This window comes from Catharus ustulatus, chromosome 3, assembly GCF_009819885.2.
Source record: "Catharus ustulatus isolate bCatUst1 chromosome 3, bCatUst1.pri.v2, whole genome shotgun sequence".
NCBI classification, from domain to species: Eukaryota; Metazoa; Chordata; class Aves; order Passeriformes; family Turdidae; genus Catharus; species Catharus ustulatus.
In genome coordinates, this window is record NC_046223.1 from 35,340,758 (window position 1) to 35,362,118 (window position 21,361).

At 40.6% G+C, this 21,361-nt stretch overlaps 1 protein-coding gene across 1 annotated transcript; it reads right to left on the bottom strand.

Annotated features, from left to right (window-relative positions):
- Positions 1-384: 384 nt before the first annotated feature.
- Positions 385-19,406, bottom strand: LOC116994624 (protein ELYS-like). The gene is made up of 25 exons (XM_033056467.1): positions 19,286-19,406; positions 18,004-18,257; positions 16,380-16,560; positions 15,369-15,576; positions 14,161-14,277; positions 13,399-13,483; positions 12,460-12,610; positions 10,797-10,929; positions 10,529-10,710; positions 10,001-10,062; positions 9,154-9,282; positions 7,769-7,859; positions 7,597-7,686; positions 7,271-7,411; positions 6,374-6,478; positions 6,173-6,266; positions 5,755-5,878; positions 5,600-5,656; positions 4,433-4,579; positions 3,495-3,682; positions 3,176-3,320; positions 2,946-3,077; positions 1,634-1,781; positions 1,401-1,548; positions 385-901 (listed from the first exon to the last, which is right to left on the bottom strand). Exons 1-25 carry the CDS (start codon positions 19,404-19,406, stop codon positions 682-684), a joined length of 3,453 nt encoding a protein of 1,150 aa, XP_032912358.1. The 3' UTR covers positions 385-681.
- Positions 19,407-21,361: the final 1,955 nt, after the last annotated feature.

Here is a 21,361-nt window from a genome sequence, read left to right on the forward strand (position 1 = left end):
CAGGTGTTTCTGGGTCAGAAATGTTTTATAGTATTGAAAGAGTTAGAAAGTAGAAGGATGAAGCTAGTTCAATAGTATAGGTGGTATTTTTTAACAAGAAAAAGTTACAATTTAGGGATATGGCAATGATTTCATTCAGGGTAGGCAAAGGCAAAAAGATCAGAACCAAGGGGCCATGTCTGGTGTTGCTGCCTTCCATGGTAAGAGTGTGATGGGAGTGACTGGAAATACAGTTTAATACAAACAACTGATAAGCAAAACTGCTGCAGATAGTCGTCACTGAATCTGACATTGCTTATTTGCCATTTGTGTGACTGGCTTAAGAGTCTGAGCCATGCAGTTCTTGGTTGTAGAAAAGCACATCAAACTACACAAAGCTAAACACTGACATGGTTAAGCCACAAATTGCATCTTTAAGCAGCTACGTATAGATTGAAAAGTCCAGGTTCATCTTACCTTGTTCCATGCAATAAAAAGAAGGCTATTTCTCAAAGCTGTGGTACAAGGTGACCAGTGCAATTAGCTGAAAACTGCACTTTCCCTCTGTTCCCATTTTACTACTTTGAAAACAGTGCCTACAATAACTACAAGCATGCTAAAAATACCTCACAGTTTGAATCTAGGGGTTTCATGTTAAACAAAGCTCACAAGCTTTGTTGGTTGCTACTGCTTTGTTGTTTGCTACTGCCTTTTTAAAATACAAACCTTGACCGCAAGAGGAGTTTCTAGTAAATTCAACTCTGATGCTCTTGGCAGATTCTTTTGGGAGCTGGAGTGATGTGTGTCTGATCTCAGGGGGCTGGATGCCACAAAAGAAGTAGAAGCCTTGCATGGGCACTGCTGGCTCTCATCTTGTGCCACAGACCAGGATGGAACAGGACGAACCACCAAATCCAGCAATCTGTTAAAATACACAATTAAAACTAGGAACATCAATAAATAAATGAAAAAAAAAGCATGCTGCCATCATCTCAGATGATGCACAACAAAAACACTGGATGAACAAGAAATACAGGTGAACCCTGGGGTGACATACTAGGCCCACATGGAAGTGACAGGCACTTCTTTTTTGTCTATCAGTCTGTATACCAACAGCTTGGTGGTAGTCAAAGCTTTAGTTTCAGCTGTCTTAAACTCTGTATGCACATTTCCCATAATGTAAATACATGTATTTGCATAACAAAGATTACCGTAGGAAAAAAATACGCTTTTTCTAAATATTACTTATGATGAGCTGTGTCTCAAATGTTACCTATTTAATGTGCAAAAAGCAAAACAAAGCTGTATTCACATGTACCTTCCCACCAAGGCACTAACGTAATTCAAACAGATTTTTCTCCTTTTTTTCTCTCCCCTGAAACACATAGAACAAGGCTAAACTTCGTGTAAAAGCTGCTTACTTATTATACTCTAAGAAACTGGTTTTCTTCTTTCCTAGCCATGCTTCTTTAAATCTGGACAGTACTTTATTGATGAAACTTGTTCTTATATGTACATTTCCTGCATTAGCCTGCCTTGTTGCTGTTGATAACGGCTTTGGCCTTGGGACTGTAAAGCAAGAGGGAAAAGTATCAGCCTCATGTAATCAAAGTGATGGCTGCCTGCACATCGTATTTCCCTTCTCTAAAATTACCTTCTCTTAAGACTGATGAAGGCAAACGGTACGGCTTGGCTCTCTCTACTGCCAGCTTCCTTTGAACTGTGGGAAGGATCTTGATATATTGGTCTAGCAGAGAATTTCTGACAACTGCTCTCTCTCTCAAGCGAGGATCACGATCATTCTGACAAAGGAAATGTGTAAAGCAAGAAGTTAACAATTTCCCAGAAGTTCATTGCACAGAACTATCTTTGCTCTTTCTAACTAAGACCTAAATTTGCTCTAGAGACAAAGGAGAACAAATCCACTGCACAGAGCCACAGCAAGTTCCAAGTTCCACCCAGGAGCACACACCAATTTCACTTGGTAGTTTTGGATAGGTGCAAGGTAGACTGGAATAAAAGTAGAACATAAAACTCCTAGTTAAAAGGACTAGCACTTTGCAGAGCCTTATTCTTACCTACTTCTTAACACCTGCAATTTTCTAATGACTTATGGAAGAGCAGGCTTTGCTGTAGTTATCATGAAATACAGATGTCTGAGATTACTGAATACACTGGGCAATCACAAATTATGTTGGACAAAATGAGGGGAAAATTAAAACAAGCTAAGAAAATCTACCTATACACACCTATCTGGAGCACGGTTTTCACATACATAAGGGACTTAAACCTTCCCAGACTACCTTTTGATTTACAAGAAAAATACAGTTTCAAAAAGCAGCACATGCATCAGAGGATCCCTAAGAGAAGTTCACATAACACAAAATTTAATCTGGATATTTTGAGAAACGTTGGTTAGAATTTATGTCATAAAATTGGTAGCATGAAACTACTGAAATCAGACAGCTTGCTGTATAATTTGAGAAAATAAAAAGCCCAAAACCCCAACAAAAGCCCACTGCACGTATTTTACCTGTTGAGTGTGCAGACTGCTCTCAGGTAAAAGCAAGATAGAAGACATAACATACAACATACTCTTTATTCCACAGAGGAAAGAGACAAAAATTACTTTTGTAGTCTAAACCATATATAACAGAGGGATCTGAGGATCTGAATGAAAAGATGGGATGGTAGAAAAGATACCTATTTTTCCTCAGATGCAAACAAACTCAGTGGAGTCACCCACAGTCTACAACATTTAATTTATAAATTCACATGCCAGTTTGCACTAGTAAAATTATTTCAGCCAGCCTTTAGGTGCAGCTGTCAGCTACAAGTTGACATGTAGGAACTTATTCCTAGTCTTTCAAAGAATAGTATAAAAGCAAAATTTTTCTTGAGGACTATCAAAAGTGATCAATCACACCATCAGAAACTTCCACACTCAGGAGGACATCTACGCTTACCGTCAGACTGGTCTTCATGGACTGATTCAACTGGAGTGCTGGGATGTAGTTGGCACGCTGCAGATGGTGGACTAAGAGGAATTCATGATTCTGAGCACCAGATTTGGTCTGTAAAAACTTCTCCAAACACTCCTGTGAGAAATAACACATTTCAAACAGCAATTACGATTCTGCCTCTTCTCTTGCCAAAGAGACAGTGAAGATTTTTTTTGTTTCTTCTCCAAACTCACTTTTTCCGTGTCTGTGAAGGGAAGTTTCAGCAAATCCTCCATGAGCCCCATCTCCTGACAGATTTCATACATGTGCTTTAACAGCTCTTCTATGTTTAACTTTGTGGTGTGCTGCTGCAACAGACCCCAAGCCTCCACCATGCACCTGCAGTAAAGGTGTTGGACATGGAAAGGAATGGCAACACTGGAGCCAAAAAGATGCCCCACACTGATGGCATTCATTCAAAGATCAAAAGAAATGGAGGACAGCCCCATTTGTATCACCAGTTCTTCACATTTCCCAATATCTGAATGCCAAAAGAGTGGGACGTTTCCTTACCTATTGGACAACAGCACGGTGAGGAAGAGCCGCACTTCACTGCTGCTGGACATCGACGGCTTCATCATCTGGATGTACCTGAGGGCTTTCCTGTGCTCTCCCTGGCACATGAGGGACTGAACTATCCTCATGTGCTGCCATGACACAGTCTTGATTGTAGCTGGATGGAAGAGCAGGGCCAGGGCATTCTGGACAAGTTGAGAGCAGCTTCGTTACCACAGATACACAGCCAGGCAACAAACACAGTCAAAACTATCTGCAGCAAGGCTGGATGTGGGTTAGACAAGCTTAGATGTCTGACTAACACATTACTTGATCCAGGACAAACTAGTAAAAATTCTTCAGCACTTGCAGGGAAAAAAAAATAAAAAATCAACCATACAGAACAAAGTGAATCTTTTAACAGGAGCAATTCAGATTTTTCTAAGTTTAAAAAATTCTGTGTACAAACATCCCTTTCTGTTAATACATTACTAAATAAGAAGTTACTCGACAAACAAATTGATTCTATTGGTATTGTGCCAGGCAAAGAACAACCTAAAGCATCAGGAAGAACAGGACGAAAAGTCACTTCTGTAGTCTTTTGCCTCAAAGTCTTCCTGCTACCATCACAGTTTCCATGCTTCAAGTACACAAAACACTCTTTTAGAAACAGTGTCCAACCAGACTGCTGAAAACCTAACCACAGACTGCTTTGAAAAGTCAAATATTAAGCATTATTTGTGCTGCTTATGCCTTTGTTTTAATCAATTTCCTGTCAAAGTAGTTAAACCAAAATTTCAAATCCTAATTACTGCTGAAAATGTCAGAGCTGTGTTACAAAAAAGATTCCAATGCTACACTAGCTTCTAATACCTAAGTACCAATTTTTAAAAATGATTTTATTAATTACAGCACTGCAGTGCAATGCATGTCTAACTCAACTGTTTCATACTTACCTCATAATCATTGTGATCTAGAAGCCAAAACCCTCGAATCAGCTTAACAAGACCCCAAGGGATAGCAAAGGTAGTTGGAAAGGAAACAAGTAAAGTTTCTGTTTTATTTGGAAAGAAATGCATGATGTCCAGCAGCAAGTAAATTGTCTGAGAGTATCTCATTAAGGTGAATAAATCACCAAAACAAAAATTGTATCACATTTATTTAGCAAAACAATGAAAAAAGAAAATTAAAATGGTAGAAAGCAGAACACCCCAATGTATTGATCTTGACATTTTAAGATATTAAAACCTCTTGTACCAATAACCAGGTCCTAACCACAAATCATCATTCTGAAAAAACTTCCTTGTGGATTTCTGTAAGAAAATCAAAAAGGGAGATATAAAAGAAGTATTTATATACTGCTATTATAAACTCAAGACTTCTGCTTCCATCAGTGAAGGTACCAGTTGGACACTCAACACAACTGAACAGCCAATGCTTAGTTATTAAAGAAAACAAATTCTACATTTGTTTTGTTTTCCCCATTTCCTGACTTCACAAAACAACACAATTTATGGTGCCCTTACAATGCAACTCGGCACTGACTGATTGAAACTGTGTTTAGAACTGCATGTGGATCCCTCACTCCAATGTCATTTCTCTTTCTGACATCTCATGTTAGGGACTTGTCTGAGTAAGGCAGTCTGGGACTACAACCATTTTTAACCCCTTTGCTCTCCAGGCTCCCTTCTCAGTTTTCCAGCAGCTTAAAAATTAGGCTTCCGCCCAATGACTGTTCTCAACCCCCTCTTTATTATTCTGTGCGCTTGCACTTTTAACACACACACAAAAAAAAAGCAAACACTATTAGCTGGGCTGGGAAACAAGTTATTTTGGCAAAAATCAGCTGCTGGAAAACCACTATTACAAACCCTTGTGTTCTGAAGTAGCACATTTCAGACACTGTTCTAACATACAGTTCTTTGCTACAGAAAGGAGTGCTTTAAAAAATTAAAAACTGTATTATACTTTGAGAAAAACAAAGCAAGGTTTTTATCTTGAATATTTTAGGGAACCTGTTTTCTTGTATGAGAAAAGACTTCGCAAAAAACACACAGGTGACAAACATAAGAACATTTATGTGCACACACTGAAGGAGTAATAACAAAACCTGGAAAGGATACAATTGCATGCTTGTCACTTTCTTCAATGCTTTCTAGCAAATAGAGATCCAGCAGTGCCTGAAATGAAAGATGGAAAGGTTTTGAATGCTCCTGTCTTTCAGAACCATTGCCTTTAGGGCACCACTGCTGGAGTTTTCAGCGAACACAACACTCACATGTAAACTAACAGGTGGGTATTTCCCAGTGCCGCCTTCATCTCTCCGCCACAACTTCTCCACTTGCTCTCCCAACTGGGAAACCATTCCATCAATCATCAAGCAGTCAGAATCCCATTTTCCTCTGCAACAAAAGAGAGTAAGGGCTTGGACACAGTAAAACACTCATTCCAGACCCTCAGTGGCACACATTTCTGAGTCAGAGGAAAGACAGTCCTTAGGTCACAATGAACTCATTAATTAAGGAGACCAAAGCACAAATCCAAGAGAAGAGTTGCAGGTTTGGGTTCCAGGTTTGCTTTCTTGCTCTGCTACATGCAATGCCAAGGAAGTGCAGACAAAGGGTTTTAACTGCAAAAGTAACACTCTCACACAGTCTAACAGTGGCATCTCTCTGGAGATTTCCTCTGAGTCTTACCTTGATAAACGCTCGAGTTTCTCTCGATGACCCGTGTAGTAGCTCTGAATCAGGGGGTAATTGTAGAAAGGTCTAGACAACTGCATGTGATCATCTAGAGGGGATAAAGTTAAAGAAGTAAGGCCACATTTTTCAACTAAAACTGGACTAGACAGACAGAAATCAAACAGCCTCAAGTGTTTTGGTAGAAGTTCTGCTTACCTAAACCCTCAGGAAGGAGACTGGATCGACAGAACCAGATCACAACTTGTGCATACAAAGAAATGAGGCTGGTTACCACCTGCTTATTTGTCAAGTCTGAAAAACCTGTAAAAAATGGCATTAAGATGATTTCAATTTTGCAATTCTTCTCCTAACAAAGCTTCCTTCAGCGAACAAATTGAAAGTACAAAAATCCAGGGTGGAGCGATTTTAACTTGTAGATGTCCCTCTGGATCATTTATGACTTTGATGGAAAAAAACACCATTCACTTGTCAAAACAAAAACCAATCACTACAAAGAAATAGAATCACTAAATTTAAAATTGAAAAAACAAAGCATTATCTATTAGATCTACTCAGGAAGAAGACAGTTGTTTTCCACCTAGTAGAGATTTTTACTTCAGCAAAACAGATTACAGCCCTCTTTTTCCCTCCATTTGTTAACAAGAATTTATAAAATCAGAATAAAAAAAAAAAACTTATGAAACTTGCTTTAAATATTACACATTTTGGTTTCCTTTATATTTCCCAGCAATTTACACACAACTATCAATTGCTAGCTAAAAATTAGGAACATTTCTCAGCATTATCACACTCAGTTGCTGTAATTGTCACCCATGAGCTTACTCAGCTCATTGCTGAAATCAGTGTAGCCTCCCTTACCTAGCCCCATCAACTCCACAACAAGCTGCTCCCCTCAACTCAGTGTCTTAAATCAAAGTCCCAACTGCTCAGATTTAAACTTCTCCTCCCAGCTCAACCCGACTCTCTCCCAGCCCAACCTGACTCTCTCCCAGCCATCCAAAAGAACAACAGCTCCTGTCTCCACAGTTACAACACAAGCATCCTTCCAAATCAAAACAAGCAGACCAAAGACCTAGCAGTGCTTTCACCAACCTCTCTCAGTAAGCTCTCGAGCTTCTGTTAGAAAACAGTTCAGGACTGTGCTGAGGTTGCTCAGAAGCAGCTGGCAGTGCTGAAGGGACTGTAATGTCTGTGGGTCAATGAAGTTGCAGGAGCCGTCAAACAGAGGAACACCTTGTCAAGGAGAAATATTCAATCATCAGGCAGCAGAGACATCCACAGGACACTCAAAAAGCCACAAGAGACTTAAAGAACAACTTCAAGAACCAGGAGCATGCACTGGCTACAAACAGATTACTGAAGAAGATCCTTTACAAAGAATCACTCCAGCTTTCAAAAATTACTACACCAGTACTCACAGATTTGGTCCAGTTCATCTTTTGTACAGATCACTTTGTTCCACGTCCACTCAAGAACAAACCGTAAATTTACAGCAGAACTTGGCTGCTCTTTAAGAAGAGAAAACAAGACATGAAGCCACAATTTCCAACCAAAACAGACACAACATAAGAACAGTGTAGGGAGCATTACCTTCAGAAGTCCAGTGTTTAATGCATCCTGTCAGAAGTTCTAAAGAACCCGTCTGCACAGCAGCTGACAACACTGCTTCTAACTGCTCCTCCTGAACAGAACAGACAAAAACACATCACCACCTCATACACTTTTCATACCTGGGCTTAAACAGAAGTGTTCGTTTCTAACTGGATATTGCAGATGCAACTAATTCCATATTCTTGATTCTGTCTTAATTCGAGCCACAGGCTGGACTGCTAGCTGGTTTGAGGAACACAGGGAAGTTTTCCTCTTGACATTTCAACTTCACACAGGCTACTTCTCATCTCTATTTCTGTGCCTTGGGGTTTCAGTCTTCATTTACTGAGTCCCAACTGACTATTTTCAGTAACATCCTCTGCTAATACCCATTATGCACTTTGGGCACACCCCTTTGCCATCAGCAGCACGTGAAGGGGACACAGCAAACACAACTGTGTTTGCATGGGAACAGTGAAGCCGAGGCCAAGCAGCTCCCGAGATAGCAAGACAATGAAGCAGCTTTGACAGCCAAAACATTAAGTTTCAATTTGTTCAAGTACCATAAAGAAGTGCAACATTTCAGTCCTAACAGGCTGAAATTTCAGCCTGTTCAAATACTGCATTCTAGTGTCATGGCAATCCTTCAGAAGGAAAATGCACAGACACGCACACGTGTGGGAAATAATACATTAGCTTATTCCAGGTGCTGTTCAGACATTTCTTTCAGGTGAAATGATCCTGCATAGAATTTTAGATTTTTCTTTTTTTTCCCCCCTTTGTCTAATTTTAAAAATATATTCCAAAATATGTTTGCCTTCAAAGTAAAATTGTTATATTCAAAGATTTCTACACATTCTGTAATTTGAAAGCATGTGTGATACTTCCATATTTTTCTGAAATCTTGTTTCAGACAAGGAAACTTGTCAAATACTGCTTAGGGTGGCCAATGAAATTCCAAATCAAGTTTCTTGACCTAGTTCTCAAATTTCTCTTTCTAGCATCCAAAAGCAATCCATGCTCAAATGCATAAGAAGAATCTGAATAATATAGTCACAATCCAGCAAAGGTCATAATAAAATTTCTTGCTTTCCCAAGTTACTTCCCAGAGTTGACATCTGAACATCTAATCAGAATGTAAGAGCCTACATCAGGCTTGCAAAATAAGCATTCTATGGGCTGGGTCTGCTTACCAAGAGGGCTCTTCCCAGTCAAACTTGGAGTTTGCATCTAAGAATATTATTATTTCTGCTAAATAATGTCAACACCTCCCTGTCAGAGCAGCTTGCAAATCACATAAAACTCGGATGGTCATGTCTTGTAGCCTCTGCAGCCTTCAGAAAATATGGGTGTGTTTCTCTCTGGATTCTCCAACATACACTCACCTGACTCAGACTGGATGGCTGAACATCAGCAAGTCTTGGAGACAGCAAGCCAGCGACAAGACACCGAGTGTAGCTGTCACGAATGGCTTCACTTATTAAAGGACCAGATTTCTTCAAAAACTTCAGCGTCTGAAACATCAATCAAAACACATAGTTTAAGACAGCATTCAGTCACAAAAGTTCTGTCTTAAAAACAACAACCAAATGAATGATTTCAATTTTTTAAAAAATACCCTGTAGAAGAAAATACCAACCCTTGCAATGCTAAAGGAAGTATTTTCCAGCCTGTCTGTCAATACAGAGCCCCTGGTATTTTCCCTGACACAAATTACATTCTGTAGAAGTTAAACCTAACACCCAATTTTAAATCACTCTTCTGTGCTTGTTTGTGCAGAAGTTGATTCATGTGGCAATATTTAGTGAGCTGGAACTTAATTTGAAAGGATTTGTCACAAGCTGTGCAGTGGCTCAGAAGTTATAATTCAGTCAAGGTTGAGAGTGAAAACATGAATTCTTCTTAAAGAGTTAAATCACTTTCCCCTTTCTCCCTGCTTTCTCCTTTCTCAAGTTCATCAGCAGTCAAAGCCCTAACTCCTCACTCTACAATGAAGTAAACACTTTCCCCAGCTTCCACCACACTCTTTCTTCCTACTACAGCATTCCTTTCTAACCATTCAATCCCTGCTCATGCCTCCCTAAAACAGCACCACTGCATGAAACTGGCAGGATATGCCTGCAGTTATGCATGTGGATGAGCATGAAGAGGTCTCTGGCACTCAAAGCACTGCAAGAGAAAAGTCACAAAAGGTTCATCTCTTGACTGTCTCAACACAGTAAAAAATGTCACCTCCTTCTGGAAGCCGGTGCAAGTCATGTGAACAACTCCCGAGTTGAGCAAGCACGTCACATCTGCAGAAACAAGAACATTTGACAGACCTTGGTACCTTAGCACCAGTTTATGCATTTTAAATAGTGCTGTCTGCAAAGACAAACCTCCAGCACCCCTTTCCTTCATCCCATCACTTACAAACTTGCCATAACAAGCAGTTAGTCTCTCTGTACAAACTTCATCTGGAGTGCTACCCAGGGGCTGTGCTTTGGGCCTCAGCCCAAGGCATTCCATTTTATGACCATCACCCCTCCCCAGGCTATGTTACAGAAGCCCCCAAACACTAAACTCAGCAGCCTGCCAGGTATGTTCCACAGGAGGAAGTACCTTGTTAGGACAAGGTAACCAGGTTTGAGAAGGTTTGGGGGGCTTCTTTTGTTTTGGTTTTTGTGTGACAAACAGTGAGCAAGAAAGAGAACCACTGAGTGGCATTTGACCTCCATTGAAGCTTGTCACAATTCAAATGAAAAGCAGTGAAATACCTACCAAAATTATAGGTGCTTGGATTAAAAAACTGTTCAGGTGGTGGATAAGAAGGAGGCACCCCCCGACTTAGACTACGCTCGTGTACCAGAATATCCAAAATGAGGTTTGGAGAAGTCATGCTTATCACAGGATCCAGTGACCACAGTGCAAAATAGGGGCAGTCATGAAGGAATTCTTCTGGCCTTAAAGAAAACAACTGCATAAGCTCAACAGCAATTTTCAATTTAGTCCTTTGTAGGGATATTGAAGTTATTTAATTAAAACCTACCTCAATGAGTCTGGCATTTGAGCATGATACCAGCGATTGATGTCAAACACACCCAAATAAGTAGATGGTTTTCCCTGACCATAGGTATTCACTTGCCAACTGAAGATTGATACACTGGTGTCAGGAGAGATTACTGTCAAAGACAAGACATTGTTTCTTGTTGGAGAAAATATGACATATTTGCTATTATTTCACTCATGAAACACAACACTTTACTAGGAATGATAAAAAAATGTGTGAAATAGCTACCTTCTCTGCAATAGACTCCAGCCATACTGCTTCTTTTTCTTATCCAAATTACATTTATTTTAAACAAAATCAAATACACAGTTATTAAGTTTTGCATGTTATTAATTAAATTTGCTGGTTGAATAATTTGTGGAAAAGATATGCTAGGAACACATAGATTGCTATTTTTAGAAAGCAAACTTGAATTTATCTTATAGTTGCATCACTCAGCTAATGTGATTTGATTTCCATATGTGACTAAAGAGGAATTTTAAAGAGTCAAAGTAAAATATTAAAATTATCCAACTAAATAAATAATATAATACTTAAAAATACAAACAGGACATAGGAATAAAGATTTTAGCATCAAAGATTCCCAATGTTCTGTTCTAGTTTCCTCAGTAAGTGGAATGTTTTGTGTTCTCTGGGGAGAATGCATTCTCTAGGTGTAAAACAAAGTCTGTGAATATCATTTACTCTAATACAGCAAGAAACAAAAGAAGACAGTATGTTTTGCAAATGCTTCTCTGTCGTCTCTTCAATTCATCACTAGGGATCCTCACACACTTTGCTATGCCTCATTGTGAATTTTTGGGCCATTTCAATTTTGTCAGCTGCTGAAACTGCCTAAGAGTATAACAACTGCCTTCACAACTCAAAGACAACTTCACTGCTAACCACAACACACATCCAGCAGAAGCTCATGTGTGCCAAGAACTTGACTTGAAAAGGTTCTGAATAAAATCTAATTAGAAACCATCAAAAAACTAACAGGTATTTCGTCATGCCTCATCCTTGATAATAACAAGACATAAAAGGCTTGTCTTCTTGTTTGTACTTCCTACAATTGGCCTTGGTCCATTGATCCAGCCTGTGCAGACCCCTCTGCAGAGCCTTTTGACCCTTCAACAGATCAACACTCTTGTCCAAGATGGTGCTGTCCCAAGCTCACTGAGGGTGCACTCAATCCCCTCATTCAGAGCATTGATGAAGATATGTCACAAGCCCCAGTTCTGAGCCCTGGGGAACTGGATTCACTGGATGCACACTGGATGCAGCCAGAGGTTTGAGCAGGAAAAAAAAACTCAAGCAACATTCCTAAGCAATAGAAAGAATGGTATTACTTTTCAATGAAGACAACTGGCAGAACAAACTGACTGACCAGCATTACGCAGATGACCCCATACACTGCTCTAGCATCCCAGCAAACATAAAATAAAACCTACTTTTTCCCTTAAAGAATGACACTCAGAGGGATAAGAAGTCTCACATAACTTAAAAACACAGGTTGTTGTTTTGTTTTTTTCAATAAACCCACTAAGGTCAGCTAGACAACTATTTAAGACTTTAAAACTGTGGATACAGAACAGCATTCATTGCTTAGATTTCCAAACCACGTAGTTTAGAATAACCAAGCAGGGACATCTGAACAAACCTTCATTAATGCTATCCTCTTTGCCAGCATGGCTGCGAATTTTTTCTATGGTCTGAAAGCTGAGGAATTTAGTATTGCTGGTCTGCCCTCTCCAGGGAAAGATTCCACCAGAGAGATCTAAACTGAAGAGTTTGACACAGTATGTAAGACCCTGGGGGAAACAAATGAAAAAGAGAGGAAAAGCAATTTTGAAATAGCATACATTATACCTAAATATGAATTAAGGCAAATATCTGACATAACATGCCTCTTTTACTGTATGTTTCCCATCAATAGGAACTACATCTGACATGCAAGAGAATTGTCAAGTCATAATGGGCAAGTTTAGCGCTAAAGGCTTTTGCATACTTCCAAAATTTAACATTTTCCTAACATTAGTCTAGATCTAAACATGTTTTGCAGAATTCTTTGCATCATCAAGGTGTCTTTACAAACCTGAACACGCACTTACAAAGAGACATCTGAAACAATGCAACACATCTTCACACAAAGCCTTTGCTCCATGTTTTGATTACAGAACCTGGCATTACATCAGCTAAAAGTCTGTCATGAGACGTTATCGACACGCACGTCAGTAGACTGAATACTCATCTCTTTAGTAACAATGAGAACTTCCTGGAGATTTAAAACCTTCTTTCAAACCACATGAGCTCTTATCAGGGAAATATCCCTCAATTCCTTATGTACAGGATGAGGAATGAACATGGACAATATGTTTGAGATCCCAAATTAGTACTGAGTAAGCAAACTGCTTTAGATACACAGAAATAGATATACAGAAAGGATCCATAAGATAAAGCATGATAATACCATAAACTCATCAGGCATTCATTTAAATGACTAGAAATTTCAGCTTTCATTCATATAAAAAGAGCCAACTTAACTGATATTCAAGGGAAACTTTGTCTTTTCATCTTCTCACACACAGGCCTGTCTTACCTCGTACATGACTTGTCCTGATGCCAGACATTTCCTGTCACCAAATGCTAACTGCAACAGATGCAAATTCACAGCATTCCCTTCACTGCAAAAGGTATAAATGAGGAAATTTTATTACAAAGCTGCTTTACAATCCTCATTGCCATTTTATTAGATCTAGGCTAAAACTTACTTAAGAGCATCCTCTTCCTAAAAAGAAAAACACTGCTTCCCAAAACATGATAATTGGTCACACCTAGCCAGTAAAACAGAAAGGAGGAAATTTTGACATGAACAGCTTCAGGGGAAAATGCTAACTGTACCATTGCAAAGCTTTAATATGCAGTATGGACCTAAAATTGTTGGAAACAGCTTTTCACAGTAAAGTGCTCTCCATGAAAACAGCTTTGAAGTTAAGCTCAAGAAGACTGCCACTCAATGAAAGCTGGACTGACTAAGTGGCTTGCTGATGCTGAGAGAGAGAGAGAGGTATGTTTGTCCCCTTCCCACCTAAGTTCCCGTCCCTCTCTTGCATGAAGCACACCCTTCCACACTGACTTATTCCTTATCCCAGCTGGAAACCATTTATTTTTTTTTCTGAACACGGCTCCTTTTCTGCCAGGGAAGCTGAACTGGCACACAAGGACTCACACTCCAAAGATTTCTGAAGCTCTCATGGAGCAACCAGCAATACTGTCATTGTCCTCTTTTAGGGACAGCTCTATGTGAACAAATATTAAAAAACATTAGAAAAATCAATGGCCTATGATAATTTTTATTCACCTTTGTTGTGTAGACTGAACAGCCCATAAGTAGCAACAATTTTGAAGGTCATTCTCAGGCTCTTGAAAAGTAAGAGCACAGACAGGAATCCTTCCTCCTCCAAGCTGAGTGTAGTGCCTACAGATTTGAATAAAAAATAGAAGAGACCAATAATTGAGTTAAGCAAGTGACTACCTTTAATGAAGCAGTCAAGGTGAGGAGATTTCTGTCCATCAAAGCAATAACTTCTGTTTATGCCCTCCTCTGCCTGAGGAGGAGGAACAGAAATGATTAGCTGAACTTCTGGGGAAAGCACTGTTCCTATTGTTAAAGTCTATTTCAATATTAAAATGCAGTAATTTGAACACAAAGAGCTTCTCATTTCTTTACTTCAACATAGTAACAAAATTCTTCTTTCAGACTTCTGAACCTTAGTTGTACCTTCACAATCTTTTCCTGACACCCAATTAAGCCTCCACTACCTATTTATGTATCAGTACTTTTTGGTGAGTAACTGCAGATTAGTAAAGTAAACCCTCATCTGAATTGGTCAATCTCTTCTGAGATTGTTCTTCAGAAGATTTAAAATAATTTCTTAATTTTTCTATTGCTTATAAATTTACATGCTTCTTATTCTCATCTCTAAGGCTTTCAAGGAAAATTTGGCTTATGTGCATCTAAGCCTTGGAATGGGTCACCCCCCTACTTGGATGAAGGCTGAAGTGTAGGAAAGAATGTGCTTTCAGGCACATATCAGCTATTGAATTGTCATGTCTCACTCCTAGTCCCTTAAAAAAATATAATTACCAAAATCACATTATTCATACATGGAAGCTTTTCAGTGTATGTCCTAATTGCAGTAACTAGTTCTGAAAAATAGTTTCTAAAACCTGTCTCACGGGAAAAAACCACATTGCCTTGTTTCACTGAATATGACTGGACAGAACAAACTGACTTATAAAAATCAGATCTCTCACATCCCTTGTCTGACAGGACCCAGTACTTTCCACAAAAATGGTAAGAAATCAATTGCAGTCCACTGGAGAGAAGGCACTGCGCTTAATCCATGTATGAGTTAATAGTTATTTCAGAAGAGGATTTCTGAACACTCCATGCCCAATATGCCAGTCACAGAAAAAGGGCTCTTGAAATTAATATATTTCCTGAAGCAGAAAATTGAGACCCCTGCACCTCCAAGTGTGTGTGACCCAGTGAAAGTGACTACTTACGCCCTCTTCAAAGTTTTCATGTTCCCCAGTGACAAGTAGCCATCAGAAAAACCCACAACGAGCTGGTTGCTTCTGCTTATGTAGCACAGGGTTGACACTGCTGTTCCTGAAGGACTTCGTAATTGGAAACAGAGATGCCTCCCTTCCCTCGTCACAGCTTCTCTTCTTTGTGGAACTTCAGCAGGAATTCTCGTGACAACTTCTAGATCTACACAAAAAAGCAGGCAAGAAATTAATGCATTATGCCTCTTCAGTTCCATTTTAAGCTGATGTGATTATACAACGGGTATAATCTAATTTTACTGTGCCAGGCAAAACACCCATTACTGCAGCATCTTGTTTGCTGTTTCTGTTTCTGCTGCACCCATTCAGAGAACAAAAGGACTCTCCAATGGGACAGGTATTCTCACTCCTATTTCAAAACTGGATTAAAATGTAACCATTGTAGTCAAATTCTTCTTGGACCCCATAAACCAGGATTTTGGGCCTTGTGATGAAGCTACTTGAAGCCACTTGACGTCCTGAAGCCACTTTTACAACACCCACAACAATGTATGCAACCTGAAAACCCAAACTGCAGTATTCATTCACCCAAATGCAGGATTTTTGATAAACCAGGGTTATTTTAAAACACAAGCCTAAAAGTTGCCCCAAGTCATGAACGGAAACAGGAGATCACTCCCAAGAATTATGGTACACACTGACACAACTTCCTATCCTGCAGCTGCACTGACCCAAATGGAAAAATTCCTACATCCCACTGGTAAGAATCACAGGGACAAAGGGATGTGAGCAGCAAGAGCCTTCTTTATATCAGGAGGAGTACTAAGCCACTCCCATTTCTTCATCAGTTCAGGACCACACAATGTCAAACTGCCATCTGCAATCTGCAGTCAGCAATGTCAGAAATGTCAGTGGTCTGTCAGCACGCTGGGGTCTTCACTGGAATACAAGCTGGATTTTGGAAAGAAACGCATTTCCTTACTTCTAAATTCAGGTTTAAAAACTTACCCAATGCTTCTACTTCATTCTGACTGCAAGACAAATCATCCAAACAAAGGTCAACCAGAAGGACGTGGCCAACATCTGTGGCCACTGCTGCCACCCCAAAGAGCCATCGCAGACTCTGATGCAGGTGCCGGGTGCTCACGCTGGCTCCGCCGTCGTTGCTGATGGGTTCGATGGCAGTCACCTGCAGGGAGCTGCAGGTTAATATCAGAGCTCTTTGACAGCCTCAACAGTAACCCTCAGATGGGAAGCCAGCATTAGCACATCAGAAACATGGAATGAAATGCAGGTTCATAAGACTTAAAGCATTGTTCCCTTTTACATCAAGAGAAAAGGAAATCAATAGAAAGAAAGCTCTCTCCACTTAAATGGTGTATTCTGTCTTTATAGCTTATCAGTTTTCATTTCCTACTTAAAAATAATTGTGTCTTAGACATGAAATCAATTACATGCTAGAAGCTTCACCATGTGTAAAGGACTTAAATAAGAAAGACAAATCTAGATGTAGTTCTCCCACTATTCAAAGCCTATCAGCACTGTCATACAGTCCAGGCCTTGTTTGCCAAGCATTTCATAGGATAAATACAGCACTGAAGCTGGATAACACAAGAACAGGGGCTATCTTCTGGCATCTTACAAATGTAGCACCATAAAACAACAGCATTACATCAGCAACAAAGCTTTGTCTGAAAACAAAGCAAAGAAGTGAGTGTCACAAGGCAGTTCATCTTTTTTATGTAGGTTATTTACCCCCAGAAGTGGGGGGAAATATGCAAACTCATAGGCTCCCTGAAGTTTTCCCCTCTCCTGTATCAAGCAGTTGCTTATGACTGCACTGCCTGGCCCCTGCTACACAATTCACCTTTCACCTTGGTCACACGAACTCCAATCTTACAGGTACCTCTAATAAATTTCAGGCAACTTTATTTTCTTTCACAATTCCTGTGATTCAAATTAAATTTTCAATCTTCTCTGCTGTTCAGAGGACTAACAAAAGTATTTTCATTATTTAAATTCTTGTGCTTCAAGTCTTAGTGACTGTGATGAGGAAAGAGAAAAAAAACATCTTGCTGTACAATTAGACAAGACTTAATGGTTACTGCTTCTAAATTTTTTGCCTTTAAAGTACTTTTTTTTTCATTGTACAGCTGGCTCTAAATGAATCTTTACTAATTTTGCAGAGTCTTCCAAAAATATTCCATGTAGAAGATCCCGAAATGACATATTTTTTCACTATGCTATGCACTGCTTTTTTCCTATTCTCCTAGACTACTACCAATTCATTCTGAGGAAGAACAAAGAAAACTTCTCACAGCTCACTGAATCTGAATGCTGTCCTTCTGCTTCATACAAACCAGTAGAATTTGGGAAAATACCGTGCAACATGCAATCACTATAAACTCACAGGGAAAATAATATCAGAAACATGGTGCTCCTTAGAGCCTTAAAACAAATATTATGAAAATGTAGAAAGGGTTGTTGAGAAAAAGGCTCTCTTGGCTGACAAAATGTTAATACAATACAGAAAACATACAAACTTCAAAGAGACATTCCAAAGCTTTTCTTGAAACAGGAATATGCAGCACCAAACACCACAAAATCTTCATTTTCCCAAAAGGATACATACCCTCCCTGAGAGAGCAACTGCTTTAACCACTTTTGAGATCCCAAGGTCGTACAGACAGAGAACACTTCCCTCTGCTTCCTCCAACCCAACCAGGAGTCCAGTCCTCTTCTGCCAAGAGAACTCCTTCACCACACGAACAGTGGGAGGCTGCTCGTTCACCCCGCTGAAGCGATACGCAGAGAGCCGCTCTCCCGTCACCGAGTTCACCACCTCCAGCTGGGGGCCACACGCCAGCCACGCCAGGCCACTTCTGCCTGCAAGGGGAAAGAACACCACTCAACAAATCCCCAGCACAAGAACAGAAACAGCAGCAACAACAGCTGCCACCAGGCCTTTCCTTCAAATGCACCAAAGGCACCAATGGAGGAAGGCCAACCTACCCACATCTGGACCATTCCTTTAAATCACCCACTGCCATCCTCAACCAGTACATCTTAAAATTAATAACCACATTCTCCTGCATTTGTACTTGTCATTCCTGCACCCAAGAACGTTGACTGCTTGGGATAAACATTACAACAGACTGAGCTTGGTTTGGTTTTGCTAGAAAACCCCTGAGTATGTACAGCAATACAAGTCTCAGAGCATACTTCAAATACAGCCCATCTAAATCAGTTCATTTCCAGTTAACAATTTTGCTTGACACATGACTACTCTGGGCAGGGATATGGACAAGAAATTATCTTAAAATGGGCACTGCATGCATAAATTTCAACTTTGACACCTGCTGATCCCAGAAAGAATTTAACAAGTGTTGTTTTCACCAAAGAATTTAACGCTTGTTCCTTTAGTGAGGAACTTCAAGTTCAAAGGAAGGATTAGCTCCACTCCTGCACGTAAAGTCAGGTAGATAAGATTCTACCTGGTCTTTACAGAAGCCCAGACACTCACAGAGGCATCCGGCTCTACCTCCAGATCACCTAGAAAGTCAACTGCCTAATCTGCTTAGCTGCTGTCAGCAACTCTCACTGGATCCTCATCTGCATCCTATTAAAAACCTTGGAAATACGTGGGCAACGCTTGAGCTGGTATGGAGAAATACATTCTGAAACAACACTATTTCCTCTTTGAAAACTGCCTTCTATTTCATTCAAAACGGAAGGGACCATGGTCAGCAATATTATTTAAATAGCACAGGATTGGAGCAGGCTGTTGCACTTTCAATGCTTAGCACTTCTGATTCTGATGCATTTTATTGAACAGAACCAACCTGATGCTCTGACCCTGTGCTTCAGGCAATAACAACTTTATACCAAATCCAAATTTAAAGGAAAATGCTCACCTCCAGAAAACTTCCCACACAACACAGAGTCTAGTGTTGTCTCAGCTTCCCCAAGTGCCTCAACAGTCACCTCTGGAAACTGCAGCAGACTGCTCGTTACCTGAGCCGTTAGGTCTCGCATTCTTTACTGTAAATTTTAAAAAAAAAGGGAAAAAATAATCCCATGTCAGCCATAAATATCTTTGAGACTAACCCAAGCTTCATCAATATGCAGTGACAAATCTCTTATACATCATCTGTAGCTCTTTCTGCTTAAAAGAATTGAACTCAGGATAGTTTTTCATCTCACAGCACAGCAAAAGTAGTGCTCTTCTGATGCCTATGAGATCAACAAAAAGTGACACAGGGAGATGGTCAAGATAAATAACAGGGAATAGAACAATACACTGAGTTCAAGCTTACTCATACAGGTTGGCAAGATCTGAGCTCAGAAAAATATTTTTAAGAGTGTGCTATCCAGGATACATAAACCTACAGCAGAGCATAAGAAGTAGAAAGGCTTTTAGCATTCTATCCCAACAGCTGCCAACAGCTAAAATTCTGTACTTGGTGCAGACCAAAGGTTTGATTTTTCTTTAAGTGAGAAAACAAACAAAACCAACACAGATCAGAAATTGACAGAGCAAATTTACCCAGCTATCTGCTGTGGTTCTTGTCTGACACACAGCTCCAGTTTCATTCAAGAGTTGCAGCCTATCTAACATGGCTAAGCAACCAGAAGCTCCTGAAGTCTGTGCTGAGTCAATGCTTGTCTCTACACTGCTTCCTTTACCTGGACAGACAGACACAGGTGCCAAGGGGCTCAGTACAGAAAACAGCAGTGTGGTATTTCACTGCTTGATCCTTCCAGCACAAGCTCTAGAATCTTGGTTTATAACAGAATTCTAAAATGGCCTTCTGGATCCATTGGCAGTCATCTTGTTCAACTGCCCTGCTGCTCAAGCCACCACCTAAAGCAGACTGCTCAAGGATGTATCAAGATGGATTTGGAACATTTAATCCAACAGGTTTCAACAACCAGCAACCTGACAAGATCTAGTGCAACCCATGCAACAGGGCCTGCTGTTCACTGACTCTCTCCTGCCAGTTTAAGCATTCTACTCTCTTTACCACACCAGTAAATAGTGTCACACCAGGAAAGGCCTGTCACTACTGTTCTCCAGAACTATATCTGACACCTTAATCCCAGAGCAGCCAGTCGGGCAGTCCTTGGCTGTCAGGCAGCACGGGCTCCTACAGAAGCGCTCCGGCCTGGCTAGGCAGCAGCCATGTTGTTGGCAGGCAGGCGCAGGGTGCGCACCCAGCCTCTACTGGCAGGGCCTGCCCGGGGCAGAGCCGGTGCTGGCTGTTTCCACAAACAACACAGCCACCACCTGCGGCAGGTACCCTACAGGCCTGAGGGACACCATGCAAGAAGGATATTAACCCTGGGAGAGCATCCAGAGGAAGGTAACCAAGAGGGGCCTAGGGGGCCCCAGGGCCTAGTGAGGAGGCTGTATGAGAGTCTCAGGTCACTGGGTACGTTGAGCGGAGAGGAGACTGAGGGGAGACCTCATGGCAGTCAATGACTTCCTCATGAGGGCAAGAGGAAGGGCAGGCACTGATCTGTGCTCTGTGGTGACTGACAGGACCCGAGGCAAAGGCCTGAGGCTGTGCCAGGGCAGGTGTAGGACGGATATCAGGACAAGGTTCATCACCCAGTGGCTGGGCACTGGCACAGCTCCCCAGGGAAGTGGTCCCAGCACGAGCCTGACAGAGTTCAAGAAATGTTTGGATAATGCTCTGAGGCACATGGTGCGACTCTTGGGGATGGTGCTGTGCAGGGCCAGGACAGGGACTTTGATGATCATTGTGGTCCCTTCCAACTCAGTTTATCCTGTAATTCTATGTGAGAGCATATGTTACATTTTGGTGTTCAGTTCCAGGATGACAGAAACGTAGGTAACACTATGTACCACTTCAAACCAATGACCATGAGACAAGCGCATTACACTTAATAAAGAGAAAAAAAAAAAACCAAAAACCTGACCAGTCTACAACAGCATACTAGCAAAAACTGATTTTAGTTGGTTCTTT

What these genes read in the sequence shown, in the direction of transcription:
- LOC116994624 (XM_033056467.1), bottom strand. Translation starts at nt 19,406, where the DNA reads ATGCGAGACCTAACGGCTCAGGTAACGAGCAGTCTGCTGCAGTTTCCA. An exon ending in TCCAAGCACCTATAATTTTG is followed by an intron (nt 10,063 to 10,528) that starts GTAGGTATTTCA and finishes TTGTTTCTGCAG; the next exon opens with ATGTGACGTGCTTGCTCAAC. An exon ending in ACCCACCTGTTAGTTTACAT is followed by an intron (nt 5,657 to 5,754) that starts GTGAGTGTTGTG and finishes CTTTCATTTCAG; the next exon opens with GCACTGCTGGATCTCTATTT.